A 23,077-nucleotide genomic window follows, 5' to 3' on the forward strand; every position below is an offset into this window, starting at 1 on the left:
TATATTCGGGTGGTCCCTTATGATAGATAGTGGTGCTGATAAAAGTTACTTCGTCACTATACATGCATGATAATCTGGTAACGGAGATCCAGAGACTCCACAAACTCGAGATATAGACTCTGGACCATGTGGCCCAGAAGGGAGAGTTACAGCTTTTGATGCCAAGCTGCCCAGCCGCTTACAACGGCGGGAGCACACAGTGCCTAGAGCGTGCCAGACAATTTTGTTCATTCTGTTGGTGTTTAGGAAAACACAGTTTTGCCGGCTATTATTTCTTTATCTGGCTACAAGCCCTCTGGGTATTTTAAAGGGAAAAAAAAAACAATATTTCCATTCACTCAGGTGGCGACATTTGCAAACTATTCTGTAATCCTATACAGCTCCTTTCCATAAAACTGGTTGGTCTGAGCTTCTGTAATGGAAGTAACAAGCAAGATCAGGTAGCAGTCAACATGTGTGTCCATGTGATGGGCTTTCACACAGTCACCACATCAGAGTTGCTTTCAAGTATATTTTGAAAACAAAAAAGCCATCGGTCTATAGAAAACCCCATTTAAACTGGGCTTTGGCTTGCTTCCAAGGAATTTGCAGTGGAGAACCCGCTAGGTTGTCTCTGCTCTTGATTATACCATCATTCCTTCAGGCTTCAGTGAGGAAGAGGCTCGAATGTGGAGATGAAGCTTTAGCACCTAGCTGCAGGAGATCCGGCAAAGGCATTGCCTTATTGCATTAGTTCACGGAGTCGGGAGAGGGCGCGCAGCACAGGGACATGGACAGTGTGTTTGTTACAGAAACATTTAGTCAATTTGAAGGCTGTTTCGAAAGCTAAATTCGGAGCTGCTCTGGGTCCTTCCCCAGCCCATTGTTGTGGTTTTACAATCACATTTTCCTGTTTTTAAAACAAATGTTTTTCTCTCCCCTGGGGCTGTACGAAAGACCCACAAAAGCAACAGGGGAAGCTGACTGCAGGGATGCACTCCGCCCAGGGGCTGCAATGTGAACCTGGAGTAAACAGACTGACACACATCACCCCTTTTCTCTAATTGCCGTTCACTTTACACAATGCACAGAAGCGCTAATAACAACAGGAGGCTAAAACAGTCAGGCAGAAGTGTGATTTTTTAAGTAGAAGGTTCCTCTTTGCTGTAGCTGTGGTTTCATGCTCAGCAGAAGGACGGACGAAGGTATTTTTGTAGGTCTTATTCAAGGAGTGTCTATTTAAAACAAACTTCTGGGCTGCCAAGCAAATGTCATTGTTCAGTTAAAAGAACACACGGAAGAAAGGGAGTTCGTGGGGAAACAGCTTGGCTGATTCCAGCCCTCTGAGGGTTTCTGCCATTTTGGTTGTCTGATGAGTGCTTTGAGATCTTTGAAGGTCCTCAGCCCCCGTGTCTCAGCTGGATCTGTATGGAGAGTCATCCGTCTGTTCTGTACTCAGAGATGATGCAAGATCTGTGGAGGAGAAAAAGCTGTTATACAAGCATCTAGTTCCTATATGCAGAATATGTGCATGCTCCCAGCCTTTTACATTTAAATATGAACGGTTTTACATTTACTGAATGAAAGTGAAGGAGTTTAAATAGTGAACAATATCTTTAAGTAAAGTTTTAGTTATAACTTTGCAGAGCTCTTGTATGGGCCAGGAATCTGTGTGCACCCACAGTTTAGGACACATCTGCCTCTGTTGGTGCCTCGTGCTGAGTCCAGCACTGACACATTGCCATGCTCCGCCTTGCTCTCCTGCAGCAGCTATTGCCGCTGTGCTCTGGCACCAGCGCTTCAATCGTGTCACCTCGCAGACGATGGAAAATTAACTAACCAGGGACTAATGCTACGTATGATGGATCTAAGACTCTGCAGGGAAGGCTTTCTCCTTCCAGACTCCATGGCTGGATCCATATGTTCTGTAGCCCAAACAGGCTCATACAGCTTGAATGTGCGTGGTTCGCATTCCCATTGCTCTGCAGCCCTGCCTCAGCCTTGCCCAGCATTTTCAGGCAGGATGCAACCATCAGGGACCAAAACCATGCCAGGGAGTGGACCAATGCTTCCCCAGTATGGATGCGACCTGCCTCTGCTCAGCCCCGACCGTGGCCCTGTTTCCTACCCTCATGCAGCTGTGGCCCTCCAGCTGTCCTGCTTTGGTCTCTTGGGAGAAATATTAAACATAAAGGCCTAAGCTGATCACTGTTACTCTTTAGTGCCTAGGAGCCAGGTTGAAGACCTGATCACCCAGCATGGCAGCCTGTTTACTCAAAGCGCTGCTCTGAGCCTCCTTCCCAGCCCAGCTGAGCATTACCCAATACAGGGTGTGAGTTGCTGCTCTGGCTGTTCTTGTATCGTACATCAGCAAATAAAAGGCATCAAGCACTCTTGTGCCCAAGTCAGCAACTCACCCACCACCCACCTGCTTGCTGGGTCAGCCAGTCCCACTGCTGCCTGCTGGTGATGGCAGGCTCAACAGGCTGGCCTCAAACACTCCCAAGCACCCCAAATTTAATCCCAGGCAAAAGAGTAATGGAAGGAAAAAGGAAAAGGTCTATGATAGAAAAGTAGGGGCTGTGAGAGAGCTGTAATCCTTGCTTGGGTGCCAAGCAGAGACAGCAATATGTGTAGGCTCCCCACTGCATTTGCAGCTGCAGGCTGCTCTGGAAAAGTCATTTATAGAAGGATGCCAGGTAATGCCTGTCCAGGGCTCTGAAACATAATAGACATGAGGCTGGACTTGAGTCCATCAGGAGGGAGATTTGCAGATAAGATCTGAGGAAAAAGAGCAAGTTTTCCTTTTAATCAGATCTCCAAATCTACCACTGCGTAGCTGTGCTACCTTAGTGTCATGTTAGCTTTGGTCCCACTCTGTTGTGACAGAGCTTGAGTGGATGTGGAGAGCACAGGGAGTCTTTATCTTCCCCCCACACACCCTGTTTGAGTGCATAATGTCCCTGCCTTGGGCTGTATATGGAAGATGTGAACAAGCTCAGTGTAAAAATGACAGTGGCTTTAGCAGGGAGCATTAGCAGGGAGCGTACAGCTGTACTGAGCAAGAGCAGTGATTTTCAGGACCTTATAATGTGGTTAAACTTCTCTCCATGTGAGACTATAAGTTTCTGCTGCAGCCCAAACTGCAGCAGAGAGGCCAAAATATATCCCAAACCAGCAGAGCAACATTTTATACTGCAGAGCATGGGAAACCTTCATTAGTATTTTGTGAGGCCCACAGGCGGCTGTGGAGCTCAGGACCATGCACAGACATAGACTACTGCTAATGAGAGTGGAGCTTTCTTGTTCCAAGACAGAGAGGTGGAAGGAGCTGTGTTTTGGGGGTGGACAATGTGTGAATGGAGGAAGGAGGATGCTGCCCAGCTCAAAGCCAGGGGAGAGATGCTGCAGTGTCCCTAAGGCCAGAGGTTCTGGCTGCAGCAGCTCTGTGTGCTCTCTTCTCATTTTCACTCTGCCCCTCATCTTGCTCCAGCAATTAGGGAGCCATGGAGGACATAATCAGTCCCTAGAGGGAGGCCGGTGGCTGTTTTGTCCCTAAAAATATCAAGTTCTTCCCTATGACCAGTAGGAACTCCATGCTCACCTGCAGCCTTCCAATATCTGCAGCAGCCATGCATTCATCTGGTTGCCTTTGCACACCACCATGGAGATACTGGGGAGCTTTCTGTTCCCAGGGCTCAGATTAAGAAAGACCTGTGCCAGGAGAAAGCTGGCAGAAGCCCAGATTCCCAGACGCTTCCACACATCCAAAGGCCCTGCCAAGTGCAGCTCTATAAAATGGGGTGGGCCTGGGAGCTAAGCGCATGTCATAAGAAGCTCTTCTCAGGGGCGCATTGCTCTCATCTGATCGAAACCGCCCATGAGGAGAGCTGGAGTCATTCCTCACCTGCTGCAGCCACCACCTACGTGGCCTCTTGCTTTTCAAGCCACGTGCCCCCAGTGTTGAGCCCTGGCCCTGTAGCCCTGGCACTGCTTTGGGTCTCCCCCAGTGGCTCTCCACCACCTCCACTCCCCCAGGCACAGGTCCTCCCTGTGCACATGCCATGCCTCACACCAGGGCTAAGCTTCTGCCAGCTGAGGGGCCATAGGGCTGACTGACCACCAGCAACACCACAGAACCAGGCCTAGGAATATTCCCAGCCTTAGCCTCATACTTTCTGGGTATCTCTGGCTCACTCTGCAACTCAAGAGCACAGTGTGAAGAGTGGGATCTGGAAAAGCACACCCTGTTGCTGAACAAAAGGTTTGGTGGGGAACCCTGACTCACGCCTCTCTTACTTCCCCTTCTCCCAGGCAGACCAAGACCTTCTTCTTGCTCTCCTCATCTCAGCCTCAGGTCCCCTGAGCATCTGGGCTGAGCACAGGGATGCTGCAGAAAGCCTCACCACTTACACATGAATGGGGTGGTAGGCAGGTGAAGGATTTGTACGAGCCCAGACAGCCTTTACTGTGTTTGTTTCTTGTGTCGGTAGTCTGAGGATTGCACAATGTGTGGGGGTGAAAACATTCATCTGCTCTGATCAAAATAGCACATTTCTTTCACAACTGACAACGGGTTCTGCATATGTCCTCCTGCCCAGCCTCAGCAAAGCAGATCCCTGACCTTTCTGGCAATGGTCGCAAAGGGAGGAGAGAATTGAGAGAGAAAAGGAAGTGGTGCCCCTCTGATTTCCAGGCTAAAATTACTGGCTGAACTTCCAAAATAATCTTGTTTGAATAATCTTGATTGACTCCATCCTCCAGGGCTGCCAGTTGGTTTGACTCTCCAAGAACTTCAATTTGATCTTTGCTCTTATCCTATAACTGGATGGAGGAAGTTCTCTGTAGGATGGGTTTTGCTCTTTATGCATACGTAATTTCTGAATTAGGCTCTAATGAGAAAACCCAGCTTTGCATGTGGTAAAGGAAAGGAAGTTTCCATTGCTCCTCACTGTCATCCTGCAGGTTTGCTCACTTAAGTGTCTGGTAGGAGAACAAACTCTCTGAGCATTCAGGAAGTCATTTGCTGAGAAATCCCAGCTTCAGGCCATTATTAGCTACAGCTCTTTGTATTTTCAAAATGTGTGAAAAAATGGTGAATTTCAAAGCCAAATTCAAAGATTTTCTAATCAGCCCCAAATTTGACCTTTCCATCTAAACCGCTAGTTTATAAGAGAAAAACAGTAGCTTCCCTTGAGATGCCCCTGGGGTAGACTCCCATGTGTTATATTAGAAAGGGAGGGAATAATCTTTAGGAACAAAGGAACTGGTTCAGCTCAGAGAGGTCAGCTAGCAAATTGCTTCTCTCAACATATCTGAGCCTGACACAACCAGCTTCACTAAGAAACTGTGAGAGCCTCCACTGTCTCAGAGGCATCCTCAACAGGCAGGCCAAGAGGGACCATGACACAATGGAGGTTGTTGCTGTCTGCAAGGAAGAAATGGGCTGAGGTGGAGTGGGAGACTGCAGAAGGATGAAATTAGGGGAATTTAGGGCACTGAGCAGGAGAAAGGGCTGAATGGGGCTGACAAAACCTTATCTCCCACTGCTGCCCCAACATGAACTGTATAGAAGGCTCCAAATCAATCTCACATTTGATTGGCTCCACTTAGCAATATGCAAATTTGCCAGAGTGTGGCCTGCTGGGACTTACATTGTGAAGTTATTGACTGTTCTCAGAACGAGCTGTTAGTCATATTAACGTTGTCATGGTGATTTTGCTGTTGTTCAGGGCTCAGGGAGCATGTTAACATCACCACCAGTGAATGACTGCAAAGTAGGTCAGGGGCCCTGACAGCTTGGGGCAAACTCTGCTCCTCAGGGCACCTATGGGATGTGTGAGGTGAGGAAAGAGTGTATTCAAAATGCAGACCATCCAGCTGGGCTAAGCGATGCTCAGGTGAGCCCTAGCATCCCTGTTGAGCTTGGGGGTACCTGCGAGCTTACTTGGTATTCGATAGCTGGGACAAAGCAGCTCATCTGTCCCATGTTTCTGGCCCTGTGCACTGGTTTCCTATTGTTTGTGCAGCCAGAAAGATGATGCAGAGACCTTCATGCGGCCTTAGTGCCTCGCCATGTCCCTCTTGTCATTGCTTCACTTTGTGGAGTGGTCCTCCTGCAGTCCCAAAGCACTGCTCACACCCCCAGGCACACATGTATGAACACACAGGCTTCCTTCCCAATATAGATCTGAAACTCCAGCAGCCTCCATCCATGCACTGACTTCTTCACTAACTTGGGAAATGGCCAGCACTTTTGCCACTGGAGAAATCAAGGACATGAGTGCTTCTTCGCCTGCTGTCCTACTTCCTCCACAGACACTTCTTCTGAGGTTTTCCTGTTCTGGTATCTCCCATGGCTTTAGTTCAGGATTCATTTTCAACCATCTTAAATGAATAGGACTTCTGTTCTGGTGTTATTGTCCAAATCAGAGAAGCATTAAGCATAACCTCAGTAACTATGAGTTAGTATAAAAAACCCTTTGTCCCCTCCCTCTGTTTTTGCTACTGACTGTATTGCTATCAGGTGCTGAATCAGAAGCTCTGAGGTTCCTACATCTTCCCAGAGGAGCTTTTGCCAGGGATTTCCAAGATGAAACTGCAGATAAGGTCTTGAGAGTTTTAGGGAAGGGAAGGCTGATCCAGAAGAAAACTGGCATAAATGAAAGAGAAAGACAAAGCCCCAAAGATTAGATTCGCCATGAGCAGCTGCAGTTTGAGCCTCCCAGCTTCAGAAGGTGCTGAAAATAACTCCTTGGGGCTTACAACTGTGTGCCAGCCCGTGTGCATGCATGCATGCTTTATATGTAACTTCCCATATTCTGTTCTCACATTGTAAGAATGAGCAAAACAGCTCAGTAAAAACACAGCCGCTGTCCACCCCTGCTTCAGTGTTTACCTCACTGAATCTGCACTGATTGAACTCCAGAGATTGAGAGGTACTGCAGCTGAGAAGCAGTCTCATCCAGGTCTCCTTGCTCTGGGATGAGGCAGAGCTTTGCTCTGCATCTTAAGTGATTTCTTCTTTGGAAAGGAGAAGTGTAATTCAGTGGTCAGAGAATCTCCCCTCTTTGGATTTCCTGGAAATGCAGCTGTCCTATTGCAGAGCGGAGCCTCTTCAAATAACTGCCATTGCAAACTGTTCCCTGTGTCGTCAGCAAGGAAATCTCAGATGGTGTTGTAGTGCCTTTGAACGGTACTTTAAGTTCCTGTGTAGCACTCTCGTGTGTCTAGTGAATTAGCCTATTTCTTCATTTGAGATGTCAGAGTCCCCACTTTGCACTGCGTGCGGATGCTTCCCCTGTCCCTGCTTCAGTCCATCTTATTCTCACCCCGTTGTGCCCAGCTGCAAGCAGAACTAAAGTCGCCAGAACCGTTCTATCCCATCGCTCTGCTTCCACGTGCAGTTCTCCTGCAGATACACCTTAGCAAAATGTCCTGGCCAAAATTAACTTCCAGGAGAGTCTCAGCTCCTGCAGCAGGCTGACAGCAGAGCCACAGCCCTAAACCAGAACAAGACAAAGAAACAACTAGTCACTAGAAAACACTGAGGAGAAAGGTGTGTCTTAAGCCTGCAATTTTATGCAATTTAGGAGTTTTACTCGGGGCTATGCGGAAGTACCTATATCCAATTAGGTTTACAAAGCTCTCCTCAGGTTAGGACCTTCTGCCAGCTCGTTTGCTGTCCGTTTTCTCAGCAGCTCAGTAGCTTGGACATTCTTTCAGGTTGGAGGCAACTCAGGGTTAACCTCAGCTGCTACTGGCAGAGATTAAAACCCATATTCCCACTCTTAGGTCGTTCTAATCACCATGGTTGAGGAATTGCTGGAACAAGCCGCTCGCAGTCCCTCCTGTTGAAGCAGGTCTGCTCTATATAAAATAATAATGTATTTATTAGGAGAGAATGAGACAATGTGGCTCCCCCCCCAGGGAATGAGGGTGCTCCCAGGTGCTCCCATGGGTGGGAAATCTGAGTTCTAGGCCCAGCTCTAATGGTTATTGCATTACAGTATAGCTATCAAAATGGTCAGGGTGAAGAGCACAGGGCCTACGAGAAGAGCTGAGCGGAGCTGGCCTGGTTTAGTATGGTGAAGAGGAGATGGAGAAGACTCTGATCACAGTCTGCCACTACCTGAGGCCAAGTACAAGGCAGCAGAGTCAAACAATTCTTAACAGTGCCACATAATATAACAAAAGGCAACAGCCACAGATTACATTTGGGAGGTACAAGTTGGACAATCAGAGATGTTTCACAGCCCTGGGATGGGCACACAGAGAGCTGGAGGGTCTCAGCCTTGGAGATGACCAGACTCATTGAGGCAAAGCCATGACCACCTTGCTTTAGTGTTGAGGACAGTCCTACTCTGAGCAGGAAGCTGGACTGCAGGTCTCCAGAGGCTCCTTCCCACCATCCCTTCTGGAAGTTCATGACCAGTGGATGATGACAGCCCAGTAGTTCGCTGCATGGAAGTAGGTGAGATATCTAAGTTCATCAACTACTTCAGCTGATACCAAATCTGATAGTCCAGGTGCATTAGTTAGCACCCAGTTCGTCGGCTGGAACCAAGGGAGTTCATAAAAAAACAAGCAAACTAGGAAAAGTTACGACAGGTCCCCTTTCTCCAGCCCATAGCTGTGGCATCCTTTGACTATTGTCTCCAAAAATGCCCCACAGTCTAAGCCTTAGCTACATGCCAGCAATGCACGCTTGTTTGAAATACAACCTAAATTTTAATGTGGATTTTAGAGCACCTAAAAACATTGCTCTGCAAAGAAGAGTTTGGCTCAACTTCAGTTAAAAAGCAGTTATTCTTCTTAAGGTTATGGCAGACTGTGATCCTGATAATATCGTTAATTAATATTATTTCATTTTCAAAAATAATACACTTAAGACAGAAACATAACCACTAATAGAAAAGGCTGGCAAGCTTTACGGCTTTTTCCTGCTTGCATATCCCGTATCTTTCTGGAGCCACCCATATTTTTACAAGCCGGATGCATCAAATCTAAATGATGTGACCACTTGAAAGGAAGTGTCATCAGTGACCAAGTCTCAAGGGAAATGTGCAGGAAACAGCACCAATCTGCCAAAGAGAGCCTCATGTTTTCAGCTTCTCTTCAGCTTTGCATGCTATGCACTGGCTAATTGTAGAATTTGCTGGATTTCAGATTTTGAAAGTAAATCCATGGTGTAAGTCTTTTCCAAAACCTAATTAAGTGAGTAAGTCTGGGCTCAGAATCCAGCTGCAAGAGATTTGAGATGTGCAGTTCCTAGTTTTTCCTTTCTAAATGTGTCTGTGGCTCTCTAGTGAATGGACACCATTCTGCTCAAGCAGGGAGGTTTGGGAAGCAAGATAAAAAGCAGCAGTAACAGCATAGTTTCTTACTGAGAGTTCTTGCTGCAAGGGGTGAGTTCCTTTAGTTCCTGCATATAATGATCCTGACCCTTAATTCTTTTTTTTTGTGTGTGTGTGTGTGTGTGTGTGTGTGTGTGATTTATAAGCTGTAATAACTAACACTGCAAGGACACATGGCCTCTGGGTAACAAGTGCCAAATTTCCCATTAGAAGAAAGCTGCAGTCATGCATACTCCTAAGGTTTGCTGACAGGCAGCAGGTTGGACTGGGCTTTTCCCATTTACTCCCTCCAGTTCAAGAAGTGCGTCACACTGTGGGTCCTTTGCTGTCCTAGCCTTGCCAGCATGGATCATAGCAATGAAGCTTTCTTGCCTCTCAGTCCACATGCCTGCGCTTTAATGTCAAGATATCTCCCTAAGATGAGTCAGGGGTCTTGTCTTCATGATCCTACAAGGTACCTGGTCATTTGAAGACCGTACCTTGAAGACAAGGACCAACTGCAGGGGGTAGGTTTGGCAGTTCCTGCAGAACTCAGCCCAGCCTGAAGACCAGCATGACCCAGAGGAGACGGGTTCTCAGCAGGTTTCTGAGCAGCACTGCAACCTCTGCAGCATTCAGCGTGGTAGGACTGAGCGCGCTAGGGTTGCTGTGGAGGAGCTGTTGAACCTGCCGGGGTTAAACTCATGCCACAGCAGTTAAACTGTCACCTGCAAATGCTTTTAGCCATTTCGGTGGCGGCGGCAGCTGCCCCATGCGGCATCGAACACGCTCTTTCGGCACCGGCCGCTCTGCGCGTGAGCGCGCACCGTCGGCCGGCAGGCCTTGCACGCTCCCGCTGCGGACTGCAAGGGTGGGAAGCCGACGAGGGGAGGGAGGACCTGGACGTGTGCATCCTGGCACATGCCCCAGTGCACAGAACGCCCGTGGGTGGGTGTGGGGCGGTGTCCCCGTGGGGGGGGGGGGGCTCCCGAGGACGGTAGCGCCGGCTCTGAACGCCGGCAACGCGCCGCGAAGCCCCGTCCGGCCCCAAGCGTGCGGTTCCCCAAGTCGGCCCCAGAGCGCCTGAACCCGGGTTTCAGCGCCAAGTGTGTGAACGCTGGGTTTGTCCCCACGGCCCTGAAGGCCGGTTCGGTGCGGGCGCGCGAGCCCCGCGCCCGCGCGCCGCGGCGGGGCCGCGGGAGGGGCGTGGCCGCGGAGAGGGGCGTGGCCGCGGAGGGGGCGTGGCGGAGCCGCGGAGGGGGCGTGGCCTCCCGCAGACAATGCGGCGCTGGGCGCCCCGCCCCGCCCGCCCCGCCCGCCCCGCCCGCGCGGTTCCGGTGTCCCGGCGGCGCTCCGCTCCGCTCCGCTCCGCTCGGCGCTGCGCAGGTGGAGCCGAGCCGAGCCGAGCCGAGCCGAGCCGAGCCGAGCCGAGCCGAGCCGAGCCGAGCCGAGGAGCGGGCCCGGGCGCCGCCGCTGCTGCTGAGCCCATGGCGCCCCGCGCCCCGCCGCCGAGCGCAGCCGCCGCCGCCGCCGCGGTCGGGCCAGGCACGGCCGCCGCCGCCGCCGCCTGAGCCCATGCCCGCGCTGCCCCGGGGGCTGCGGCCCGCTGACGGATCGACCTCGCCTTTGTCGCCGGATGGCCCCGGCCTGAGCCCGGCGCCGGCGGGGAGCGGCGCCCCCGGTCCAGGTAGGCGGCGGCGGGAGGAGGAGGAGGATGAGGAGGAGGAAGAAGGAGCAGCGCCGCGGCTAGGCCCGCTGACAGCGGAGCGGCTCGGCGGCCCCGACGGGCGGGGGCCTGGCCCCCACAGCCCGGTCTGCCCGCCCCGCCGGGTCAGTGAAGCCGTGAACGTCTCCCCCCCCCCCCCCCCGAGCCCCCCCGCAGGCCGAGCCCCCCCCCCCCCCGCCTTCCTTCGCCCCGAGGTGTCCGGCTCGCAGAGGGTGCGGGCAGCGCTGCTGGCACTGCTGGGCAGCACCTCGGGGGGGGACCGGGAGGTGCTGGCTCGTCCTTGCCGGGCTTCCCTGCCCGGGCCTGCCTTCATCCCCTGGAGCAACCATTGGCCCTCGAGGCGGAGGAGCGGGAGCATCCGCCACCCCCGGCGCCGCGGAGAGCCCCGGGGTGCCTGGCGAGAAGCGGGGCGACAGTGGCTTTGAGCTCAAGGAGCCCCGCTTGTCTCGGAGTCGCGAGTGAGTGAGCTCAGCCCACGGGCGACGCGATGCTCAGAGCAGCTCTCCGGAGTTGGACCTTGGGGAGAAAGTTTGGGGCCCCGCGAGCGCCCACCTCCGCCGGTGGAAACCAGTGGCTGTCTTCTGGGAGCATGTGCTTAAATGGGACGAGCTCGGGTCTGCTTTGTGCTTGAATATCTCCGTTTAGATCCTGTTGTCATCCTTCCCTTCCGGAGGTCAGCTGATGGCTCTGGGAGTTTTAAAGGAAGAGGGAGGCTGGCACTGAGAACTCTACTGGGTTGCACCTGGGCATGTTCTTTTCTCGCTAAATACCTTGTTCAGAAAGGATATGAGCAGCAAACGGAGTGCTGTCTTGCAGTGGGAAAAAGAGTTGGCAGCTCCCTGGATGTGTTTGGAGACTAAGCATACAAGCCACTGCAGCCCACAGATGTGCAAGTCGTCCAAGATTTGTCCTTTGCTGGCATTCCTCATGCTCCAAAAAAGCTGTGCTTCCCACACTTTTTTCCATGGTAAAGGTGTTATCTAGTCTGGGTTTGGGCATGTTATGAGGTTCTGCTGAGTAATGGGACGTTTGAAGGCTCCTGCAGAGGCGGTGTCGAGATGGGCACGCTGGGTTGACTTGGCTCGATGATATGCGTGCGGGAGAGAAGAGCTGTCACTTGCTGTGGGAGAGGAAGGGAACCGGATGACCTGAGGATTTTGGACTGTGTGGTAGCTTTTGCCCAACTGAATAGTCTAGACGTGTTTTCTGCCCACTTCTTGTTTGGGAAGATGGTCACCGCTCCTAACCAAGAAGTGTTTTCTTTCCATGTGAACAGCATTTTGGTGGTGGTGTTTTAGTCTGGGAGGATGGGAGAGGTGGGCCCTGCTCTGTGATGTTAAGGATGTGATACCTGTGGCCAGATGTTTGCAGAGCACTTTGCCTGGAAATCGTAGCCTTTCTCAGATCTCCAGCACTTCCTGGTTTGCACTGAGAATTTACTAGGATTTCAGCACTTTCTATTCAACTGTCTCATATGAGCAGGAAGTAGGAGCATGAAAATGGCAGCAAAATTGCTTGCAGCGAGGCTGAAAGCTTATAAAGTATAAGTGTGTGAGATGATAATGAAGTTAGACCTGTCCTGAACAGGGTCCTAATCCTTTTTGACATGCAGTCTGGGAATGTGCAAGTTAAAATATTAGGGCTAGTCTGTGCAATCGTGTAGTCTCATCCTAGGACAGCGTGACAAGAGGTATTGTGCAGGTGCTTGTGAATATGCCTTTTCCTGCAGTTTAATTGCTTTGTTGCATCTTGCTTGGACTCGGATGGAAAACTTTCCAGGGCAGAGAGACTCTTTTGTGTGTGTGTTTGTGCTGGATGCTCTATGTAGTTCAGTGGAGCTCTGATCCAACAGGAGCATTTCCCTGCTACGCAGCGTTATATTCAGGCTAGCAAAGTAATGAACGTTCTGTACACGCAAGATCATGGCTCTGGATTTGCATTTTGCCTCTGGCAAAGATTGGGAATTCAGATCTGTTGTGCCTGGAGCGTAGGTCTCAACTCTGGCCTTGGTGTCTGTGTTCACACTTCATTGGCACTGTGGATTAGAATAAAGGCCTGGGTTATAGCTGGTGTTAGGAACTCTGCTTTAAATAAGGAACTGAAGCTGGATGCCTAAAGCATTTTGAGGCAAGTTTCTCTAGGGATATGAGTAGTAGTGCCAACAGCTCTGTGATACGTTGCCTAAAGCAAACACCAGCCTCCCACCACAGGGCAGAGAAGTAGAAACAACTCTTGGGAGCCTGAGGGGATGTGCTGGAAAACTCTAACTGTTTACAAGTCATTAAAATAAAAATGAGTTTTAAAAATGTCAATGTTAAGGAGGGTTTGCGTGTTTGGAGTCTTTCAGGCTTTTTCCTATTCCACAGTAGGGCTAAACGGTATACGTGCTTTTTTTTAACAGAGTCTAGGAGATGCTGTAATCATGCATTTAACAGCTGGGACCTCAGGGAGGGGAGAAAAACAAACAAACCTGTTGGCAACGCTCCGAAATAAGGCAGCTCCTTCTGCATCGTTACCTGAATCTCGCAGGGGAGACTCTCCCGCACTGATGAAAATCTTCCGTCCAGTCTCTTTGTACCTCTTCTCCATGACTCAGTTTGGAACTAGACTTTTTTAAAAAAAAAAAAAAAAAAAAAAGAAAAAAAAAGAAAAAAAAAGAAAAAAAAAGAAAAATCATCAAATATTAAGACCTTGGTTTTTCTGATCTGATTTATACCTCTTGTCCTTCCTCCAGCCACATAGCTGGTCTCTGCTTTCAGCTCTACCACCCCCTGCTTCGTCACGTTCAGCCAGCGCTAGCCGTGGGGGACAGCATGGGCCTGGGGCAGCTCCGGGTGGGTAGGTGAGTCAGGGCTGTGAGCTGTTGATTCAAGTACTTCCTAATGTCTGTGTTTCATTATTTAGCTATGCTCTCTGAAGTCTGAAGGCAGGAACGCATCTTTCCGTAAGTCAGATGTCGCTGGGTTCCTATTAACAGTTTCTTTGCTGACTTCTGGGTAGTTAGTAAACTGGGACAGTGCCTGAAGGCTAAAGAAGCGTGTCCTGGCTTTGCTGAGTTTGAAAGGTCTAGTTGCAGATGGGTGGTCTTGTGTCAGACTTGAGCAGCCCCCTGTGACCGAGGCTTTGAGAGCCCTGCTCCATCTCTCGCCTCCTGCTCTAATTGCTATACCACCCTAAAAAATACTGCAGAAAAGCCTGCGACTACCAGTCAAACAACCTTATTGAATTGCTGTGGTGGTTTTCTCCTTTTTTGTGGTGCTTCTAGTGTGTGCAGTTTGGTCCTGATGTTCTCGCTCCCACCATTCCTGACGTGTGAAAATTACTCTGCTGAACTGCCTTCCTCTGAACAGCAAGGCTGGGCTTGGAGTGTGCTATGGGTAATTTTGTCACTCAAGAAAGGCCTGAGTTGGTACATTTGCATCAATGTGACAGTGTCGCAAGGTTTTCAAGGGGATGTACAGAGTCCAGGAGATGTGCTGGACTTGGTGGGATACTCTGTTAGTGGTTAACGCCTTGCTTTTTCTGCTAAAAAAAAAGAAAGTAATCTTGTTAAATTATGCTGAGGGGGTTTAGCCAGCAATGATATTTAATACTATGTGCTATCAGCTCCTCAAGTAACTTCTTGACCTGAACAGCCCCTGTTAAACTAAGGGGAAAAGAGCAAGTTCTTTCAAGATGGAATTGTCCAAGCTGTCTAATGTGGTAAAAAAGTGAGTAAGGAGAGGAAAGGAGGCTGAGATGAGATAACGAGGGAGAGCAATGCTGTTTGCAGAGTGTATGAAAAAGAGTTTTCTCTCTCTGTCTTGGAGAACTCCCTCCTTTCTTGCAACTGCTGGTATGTTTGGAAGAGAGCTTCTAACACTGTATGACAGTGTGCTGGATTTGGGCAGCTCTGAGGCTGTTGTATGTTATGCAGGATGCAATCGTTTTGGTTTGAGTTTAGCCAGAGCCAGTGAAGCTGGTATGCTTGAGTGGCTTTGTCCCATTAGTCAAACTATAAATAGTAGACGGAGCCCAAGCGTTTGTTTAACTGACTTAGGAAATTCCCTAGGCTCACCTTGGAGGAGAGGTTCACACCAAGGCATGTTAGCCCCTGGCAGAGAGGGGTCGAAGGTGGTAAATGCTCGATGTGAGACAGAAATACCAGTAAGGGAGTCGATGAGGTGGCAGAGTCACTATGAGTGCCATATGTCCCTATTATTTTGGGCCCTTGTTGAGCAATAGGTGAGGATCCTGAGGAAGGAGCCCTGAGCTGGTGCTGCCGTCATCCAGAGAGCTCTTCTGCAAGGGCAGAAGTTCCTAAATGACGATAACCACAGAGGTTCTGGCCCTAAGGAGGGGTAGGACTGGGGTAGCAACTACCTGATGTGCTCAGAGGCCTTAGTATATCCAGCACATACCTATGTTTCCCTCTCCTTTTAAAAGAAGTTTAGTCTGTCTATGCTCAGAGCTTGGACAGTGCTCTCAATCTCCTGGTGCTATCATAAAGGTAAGAATTATAAAGGTGTTTGCTATCTGTGAGGCTTGAGTCGTCTTTGGCATTTGGCTGGCTTGCATTTTGCACCTTAACGCAGCAACGAACTATCACGCTTATGACAGTGGGTGGACAGACCTAACAGTACCACAGACATGGCTTGGGTCCTGAGAGGATAATTCCCATGCTTGTGCTGTCCTACAGGATAGACTCATTGCTGTTGATGGAGAAATGGAAGCTCTTTTTCATGGGTTCAGGGTGTGCTTCTCCTTCAATGATGCTCTCTTGGAGTGTCTTCCCAGTGTTTAAACTGGGAATGAGACAGGAGTGAGAGTTGCAGCTGGCCACTGTGTGACTTGGGGTTTCCACTTTTTTACACTGTTAGCTGATGGTCCTTCTGGGCTATTTGTGCATCTTATTGTGTAATTTAAGGTCAGAAAAGCTCTATTGGTTTACTGTGGTTATCCTAAAGTAGTACCTCAAAAACAAGACCCAAACATTTGCTTGTTTTGGAAATGACTCAGAATTGATGTTCTAAGGAATGAAGTATGCAAGTAGGTCTTCCCAGTGCATTTGGGCTACTTGACAAGACTATTTTCTCCTGTACTGATTAATCAGGTCACATTAGGTGATCCTGGCTTCCCCCCCCCCCTTTTTTTTTGGCTTCTCTCCCACTTTCCTTTCTCTTCATTGTCTAACGTTAATGATGCTAAGGCTCTAAGTGCAGATACTCAATTCCATACCTAAATCTGTTCAGATTAGGATGCAGTGCTCATTCTAAGTATATAGAATTAATTCAGTCCTCAAATAATTACAGCAGTACTCAGATTAAATTCCGGTTGAGTTAAATTGTATTTTCTTCCAGTGTGCTGCTCTGGAAGAGCTGCAACCTACTGAGTAAACTGGTCTTGGCCCTGCTTTGCCATTGGAAATTTGTAGGTGGGAGACCACTTAGCTCTTTTATTCCCTTTTGCCACCTCTTCCAGTGAAGCACACCCAGCTCGTCCTCCACCTTTGTGGCAAGGAATGTGCTAGGCATTTTAAGGGTGGGGGCGGAGAAAGTGTGCTGATCAGTTTTGTATTCAAGTCTTATAGCTAAGAGGATATCAAATGGTCACTTGGTCATGTACATCTCTGAAAAACAGCAGCCTTTGGAGCACCCTGTGGTCCCAGAAGTGCCTTGGAATTCACATCAGTGTTGTTATTCATAAATGGCCTGAATTCAGGCTGAAAATCCCTTCTGCCTTTGCAACAGACAGCATTCAAGCAGTCAGGGGAGGGCTGCGGGTTTGTTTTGGCAGGATTTTGTTCTTGAGGGGGCAGATGAGATGGCCAAAGGACATGATGTGGACCTTGGCATGACAGGCAGGGTCCCTGTTAGGTTGGCCCTCTGGTTGCTGCAGTAGGTCAGCCTAGTCTGGTGGCTACTCTGGGGAGGCCCTACCCTGCACTGTGTATGCATCCAAAGAGGTTATGCCAGTAGGCTCCTACCTTTAAAATATCTGCAATCTCCTTCACTCCTAAGATGAGTGATTCTAGTCCTGTCCCAGCCTCCTGCTCTCTATGGATGGACCAGGGAAGCCAAGGAACTTCCTATTAGTCCAGAGAGGAGTATCCACCTAGTAGCCCTTTTGAAAAAGGACACGAGAGCATGGCACTGGGTGAACGCCAGGCAAGAGTGGAGCTCCTGATAATGCAGACTGCTGGAAAGAGTCAGGATGCGGTGCTGGGGGAAGTTGTTCAGAGGATATTCTCGAGCCTTCACTTGCATAAATGAGATTCTCCTTCCGTGAAGAGAAAATAGCACTGATGCAGAGACTGCTTTTCAAAAGCCATTGTTGCGTAAGAACGAAGCCTTTGGCAGCACAGAAAATGTGGAAAATGTCACTTCCTGGTCATCAATCAAGATGAAACAAGGATTTCTTTCTGAATTTCTGCCTTTATACTTATTCTAAACTCTTTAAGGCTTATGTAAATTCTCCAGGTTCATTTATGGCTTAATGCACTTATGTTGCAGAGGACGTGTTTCCATATGTAGCCTGGGGGTGCAACTCCTTAGTGAAAATAGTCTCTGTTGTTCCTCACATAGGTTCCTTTTCTAGCTGCCTTAAACCATGCTTACGAGGCTGATGGAAAATGCCTGATTTCCAATATTTTCTTGTAGTGGCAGTAGGATCAGAATGTTGATAGCAGAGAAGCTGTGTAAGGTAGGGATGTGTCCAAGGGGATGCAGGTAATAAGATCTTGGTGCTTTCGCTGGCCCTGTAGCAGGGGAGAGGTAGGAGACCAGTGATTTTTGTATCTTTTCACAAATTCAGTATAAATCACTAAATACGAACAAGAGTTGGCTGTATAGTTTAATACCTTAAAACACAGCTCACTAGATATTTTTTATTTTCAGTGGCTCCATGAAGTGATGGGTGCCAATTGCCCCATCAGTATCTCTGAAATAAGAAGGGTTGTGCTAGCTTGACAACACCAGTGCAGAGCATTTGATTGCCTTGTCTCCTTTTTGCCATCCATGTGTGTCCAGACTCCTCTGACCTCACTTTCTGTGTCCCAAGGCTGTGGCTGAGGCAGAAACTTGTGCACGGATGCTCCTTTGCTGTCCAGGGGATGTCCAGGATGGAGGGTTCACTGCATTTCTGTAGATGCTGCAAAGGACGTGGTTGCAGGAGCTTCTGCTTCTTGCAGGGCTCATCTGGCTGCTTCTGAGCTCAGGCTCATACCTGTCTCCTTCTTTCCCCTAACTTAAAACATCAAAAAAAAAAAAAAGAAAAAAGAAAAAAAGAAAGGAGAAAGAAAGAAAGAAAAAGAAAAAAAAATGCACCAATGGCTTGCTGTAGCCTTAGTGGAGTCTCCAGATGAGATGCTGTTGGTGAGACTCGTATTAGGATGCGCGTGCTACAGCCTTGGGAATCACCTCCGTAGAGACCAAGCCTGGGAGCTGACACAGTTAATCCTTGCAGCTTGGGAGTGCATCAAAGTCTGATGAAACTACCAGGCAATAGTCATATGCCTGTTTTTTTCCTCTGCTCCCCCTCCTCTGTGGCCTTGCTGTTCTTCTCTGTACTAGGGCTGAGGCAGGCTAGGTTCTCCTCACTCTGGCACTTCTGTTTGCATGGCAAAGTGCCAGAAAAGAGCTGTCACCCACCAGTGGTGAGGATGCCCTGCAAGAGGTGTCCCCCACTTTGGGGAACAGTCGCTGCCCTGTACTGCAGTGCCAGGGTGGATGGGTTTTATCTGGGTTTCTGTGCAGCCATGTGTCTGGCACCTGCTGGCATGGGACAGGCAATGATGAGTGGAGAGAAGAGCAGCTCTGGCTCATTCCAGTGCCATAACTGAACTGCAGCATTAGGCAGCATCTGTGACTTGTGAGCTTTATTCAGCCTGCTCAGCCTCTTTAAAACTCTGATTTCATACGGGCAGTCTGACAGGGGACTGTAATGAGCAGTTGCTGTTTTGATGACAACTGAAATTTAAGGTGCAGTGTTCCCTTGGATGTCCTGTGTATACATTGGAGGATGTTTTTGTAAGCAAGTAAGCTTCTGGGTTTGAGGAATTAAATTCTTCAGTACTGTAGACTCTGAATTCCTGCTTATGACTTATTCCTGCTCAAAGAATAGTAGAAAGTTTTTGTTTCTCAACTTTGCGTAAGCCAGCAGAATACAATGAAATTAAGAGTGTTCGTTTGCATATGCTGAAGAGTTAGGTGCACCAAGAGCTGGGAGAGAGCTGCTGCAGAGACTGGTTTCAGGTGGTAAGTTTGATTTCTAGAAACCTTAGCTTGTATGTTTGTTTTCCCAGTGTCTAAGCTTTGGAGTTAAATATGCACTGAGTGCATTTTTAAATTTCCGTACATTAAGATTAATGTCAGTTGCTAACTGAGCCCACGTTTTTCCTAAGCACATCTGGCAATTGGGCATGATCATGATCCTCTTTTCAGAGTGTCCACTACACTGAAGCGCTGCGAGAGACTATTTGAGGTGAGAAAGCAAGGACGAGGTTTGAGGGTTGTGGGTGCTCTGTCCGATAGCTTTGGTCATGTTGGTTCCGTTTGAGGTGAGGCTCGAATGAATGTGAGTGCTTGGCTGCAGCAGGATCTCTGGCAGTCCTACCCCGTGAAGGTGCCTAGGTAGGCTGCACCAGTGGTAGCATGCATGGGCTGCTCTGCATGAAGTGGGCTTCAAGGTGGAGGCGCCGTAGAGGACTGCTCACTAGGGTTTGCTTCCCCTCTGGTCCAGGACAGCAGTAGGTGTCCTGGCAGATTGGGCTGGTGCTCCCTGGAGTTCCAGTCTGCAGTTGTCAGTAAGCTGAGCCAGTCCTGGGGTTGCTCCAAGCATTGTGGTGTCAGTGCTGTGCTTGGGGGCAGCCCGCTTGGTATCACACAGTTGCGAAGACAAATGCTGTGACTCTGGCTTTCAGGAATGAGCTGGCAAAGCTGCGTGGAGATGGCCTCTTGGATTTGTCACAGCATTTGCTTTGCCTTAAAGCATGCGCAGTGGCTCTACCTTCTGTTACCAAAATCTTTCTTGGTGAGGTGAGAGTTGTTGTGCACAGTTTCCTCTTTATATCCTCTTATGTCATGCTGCCCTGCCGACTGAGCGCGCTTGAAATAGCTGCCAATCCCAGTAGGTTTCACTTCAAGGTCTCTATTCTTAGCTTGCTGGTTAGCTGAGCAAGCCACGTTACTCAGTAGTCATGAGTTCAAGGACCGTAGGGTAAAGACTAGCCAGCTTAAGCCACGCAAAAGTTTTGTTTGCATTTCATGGTGGATTGAAGGAGCAGTTTGGGCAAAGCTCTACCCAGCAGCCTCAGACTTGCATGCATTTTACTTGCTGTTCCAGAGAGCCACAACTATACAAGTATGAAATAAGAGTTGTTGGAGCTGGTACGTACTCTGGAGAAGGCAGACAGCTCAGGAGCCAGAGACAGGATGACTCAGTATAATATGAGAGTCTGCAAAGTAGCCTATTGCATCTGATCCATCTACAAGGAGGCTTATCAGATGTGCCTTATTGCTGCGCTGATGACCAGATATATACGTGGCATGAGTGAAGCAGAAGTGGATGTGGGATGCAGAGTGGGTTCCCAGGAGCGGAACTAGCTGGATGTTCTCAGAATAACTTTTTTTTTTTTTTTTTTTTTTTTTTTTTTTTTGCATCAAGGCTCTAGATAGCTGCTGTGCTGGTGATGTTCAGCCTGTCCTGTAAGTAGTTTTCTCACTGGTCAGCCTGGGGAATTCATCTCTGCTTGCACAGAGGTGAATCCTCACTAGTGGCTAAAGGTGTACAAAGAAAGCATCCCTCTGTATGTCCCAACAGACACATGGAGAAAGGCTCAGGAATGGGCCAGAATTGAAATTTGAATCCTCATGGATCTGTGTAGGTGGTCTGTGTTGGACACAGGCTGTTCCTGCTGGGGCAAGTCAAGTCCTTTGTGTTTTTGCTCACCTGTGCTCAGCATCCCAGCTCGGCACCTATGTGGGATTTTTCTCCAGCCTCACAGCCACGGGAGAGGAGCAAGCAGCATTGGTTGCAGTTCCATCAGCAAGCACAGAACAGGCTCATCTGGTATCTGCTCTGCCTTTCTGGCCGTTTTGTGGTGGACTTGCGATTTCCTTGTGAATTCACTATTTACCAGTGAGCTCTTGCATAAATCTGGTTAATGTGCTACCCAGAGGGGTACTGAGTCAGAATGAATGACCGCTAGCTAGTCCTTAAGCAGGATTTAGTTATTTTTAAGAGTGCATCTTGGGAGAAATCTCATGCTTCAGATTTTGTTTAACTTGCTTTGGCTTTCTCAAATTGTTATTCTGTGAAGCTGTCTTATGTGAGCTCTGCCAGGCTTAGATGGATTTTCACGCAGGTGGATCAGGCCCAGCAAGCTAGCTGCTGTACTATATAGGAAATGATCCCTGAGTGTATATCTCTGATGAAAGATGGGGTGTGATAACTGGGGGACCTGTGGGTCAGCGTCTTCTGTTGACGTGACAAAGGATTTTGTGCAGGATTTTGGTTTTCTCAGGTCTCTAACTCCTGATGCACCAACTGAAGCAATGGTGTGCTGCTGCCCAGCAATATGACCCTTCGACTCTCTCAGCAACCAGCTCGCAATCTACCTTGTAACATCTAAAATTTGCAGTAGACCCAAAATCCAGAAGCAGCATGGAGGATACCTTTGTATTTCGGGCCTTTTCATTGCCGTCAGCCTCTGCAGAGGCCTAGAAGCAGGAAGCCTGGCCAGGACATAAGTGTTTCCCCTCCGTTGCAGGCCTGACGCCAGTTTAGAGAGGGTAGCTGGTATCACGAGATCTTTGCCCCAGCAATTCTTGCCTTGCTCTTGCTTAGCTGGTAGTGGGAAAAGGGTGCAGCTGGTGGCCAGTTAGCTGCGGTGGGGGGGGTAGGACATGGGCAGAAGCCCATGAGATGTACGGCACAGGGGAAGCAAGCCCTTCGTGAAGGCAAGAAGTTGGCCATTGCGTGGTCTGAGAACATTGAGGCTCTGTACGTGGAGTTGCTGGGGAGTAAGCGTTGTGTACTGCATTCGCATCCTGCCTACACTGCGGGTAATGGTCACGTGCAGACGAAGCTTTTGTCCTGTGCCTGACTGCTTTTTTTAAAATTTATTTTTAGGTACTCTCTGGCTTCCTCTTCCTCCTGTGCTGTGCTGCACTCCCTCTTTCTAACTCCCTCTTCTAGGATTGTTTTTTGAGCAATCAGTTCCTCCCTAAACCCATTTTTGCAGGGCTTTGTCTGTGCTTGGGAGCTGTCCCAATTTAGCATTAGCAGCTGCTGGCTCCTTCTGGGTAAGCAAGAACAAATAAAGGTTTACACTGAATGAATCATTTGAGCCTTATCTGTCTTTCAAATTCGGAACAGCTTTACAACTGCTGCCTGGAGCCTGCCTGGAGGGCAGAGAGCCTCCTAAAGCGAAGAACTTTTCCTGCCAATGACCGGTGCTTAATGTGTGTGCCCTGCCTGGTGAGTTCTTGTGCATGGCTCTCTTGAGCTTTATTCCAGACTTGGTTACAAAGCACAACTCTGGATTAACTCTCTTTCTTTGAAGAGTTGCTCCACACTGGCAGTGCTGTAGGCTCCTACCCAAATTTGGCTTTTAGGATACTTTGAGCAATTTAATTACTGTGTGAAAATGTGGACTCTGGCTCGAAAACACCGTGGTGGAAACTGCGTAAGTTTTAAAGACTGGCTGGGTGTAGCTCATTGAGAATGGCACCTAGTCTGCCCGTAAGTGAACTGTTGGCAGTTCATCTGGACTCCCCACTTAAGCAAAAGAATACTGTGAAGTGTCAACACTGTAGGTGCAGTGGTGTGGCTTTGAGAGGCAGGATTTGTTGATAAGTAGCATTAGTTGGTTTAATAACAGAAATGTGGGAGAAGGGAGGGAAATAGAAGATAAGCATTGGGCTCCTGAGGGATGGGGCATTTTTTTCCTCCTCTTCTCCCCCCAACCCCTCCCACTGTTGTCCTCACCTTCTGGCACACTAGATTAGACCTCTTTCTACACCGAGAGACATCCTGTCTAACTGTAGTGAAGTTCTCA

The 23,077-nt window shown here is 49.0% G+C and overlaps 1 protein-coding gene across 7 annotated transcripts in view; it reads left to right on the plus strand.

The window, feature by feature from the left end:
- The window catches only part of HDAC7 (histone deacetylase 7), a 120,443-nt gene that overhangs the window by 35,680 nt on the left and 61,686 nt on the right, over positions 1-23,077 (plus strand). For 5 of the 7 annotated variants that reach the window (XM_062597532.1, XM_062597536.1, XM_062597533.1 and 2 more), the window contains exon 1: positions 10,887-11,001. The exons of 1 other annotated variant lie outside the window; for it this stretch is intronic. In XM_062597532.1, the coding sequence (XP_062453516.1) occupies positions 10,890-11,001 (112 nt within the window). In that variant the 5' untranslated portion in view covers positions 10,887-10,889. Of the gene's footprint in view, positions 1-10,886; positions 11,002-23,077 lie in introns of those variants that run through there. One more of the 7 variants, XM_062597539.1, reaches the window with a different exon arrangement.

This window comes from Rhea pennata, chromosome 29, assembly GCF_028389875.1.
Source record: "Rhea pennata isolate bPtePen1 chromosome 29, bPtePen1.pri, whole genome shotgun sequence".
NCBI lineage: Eukaryota > Metazoa > Chordata > Aves > Rheiformes > Rheidae > Rhea > Rhea pennata.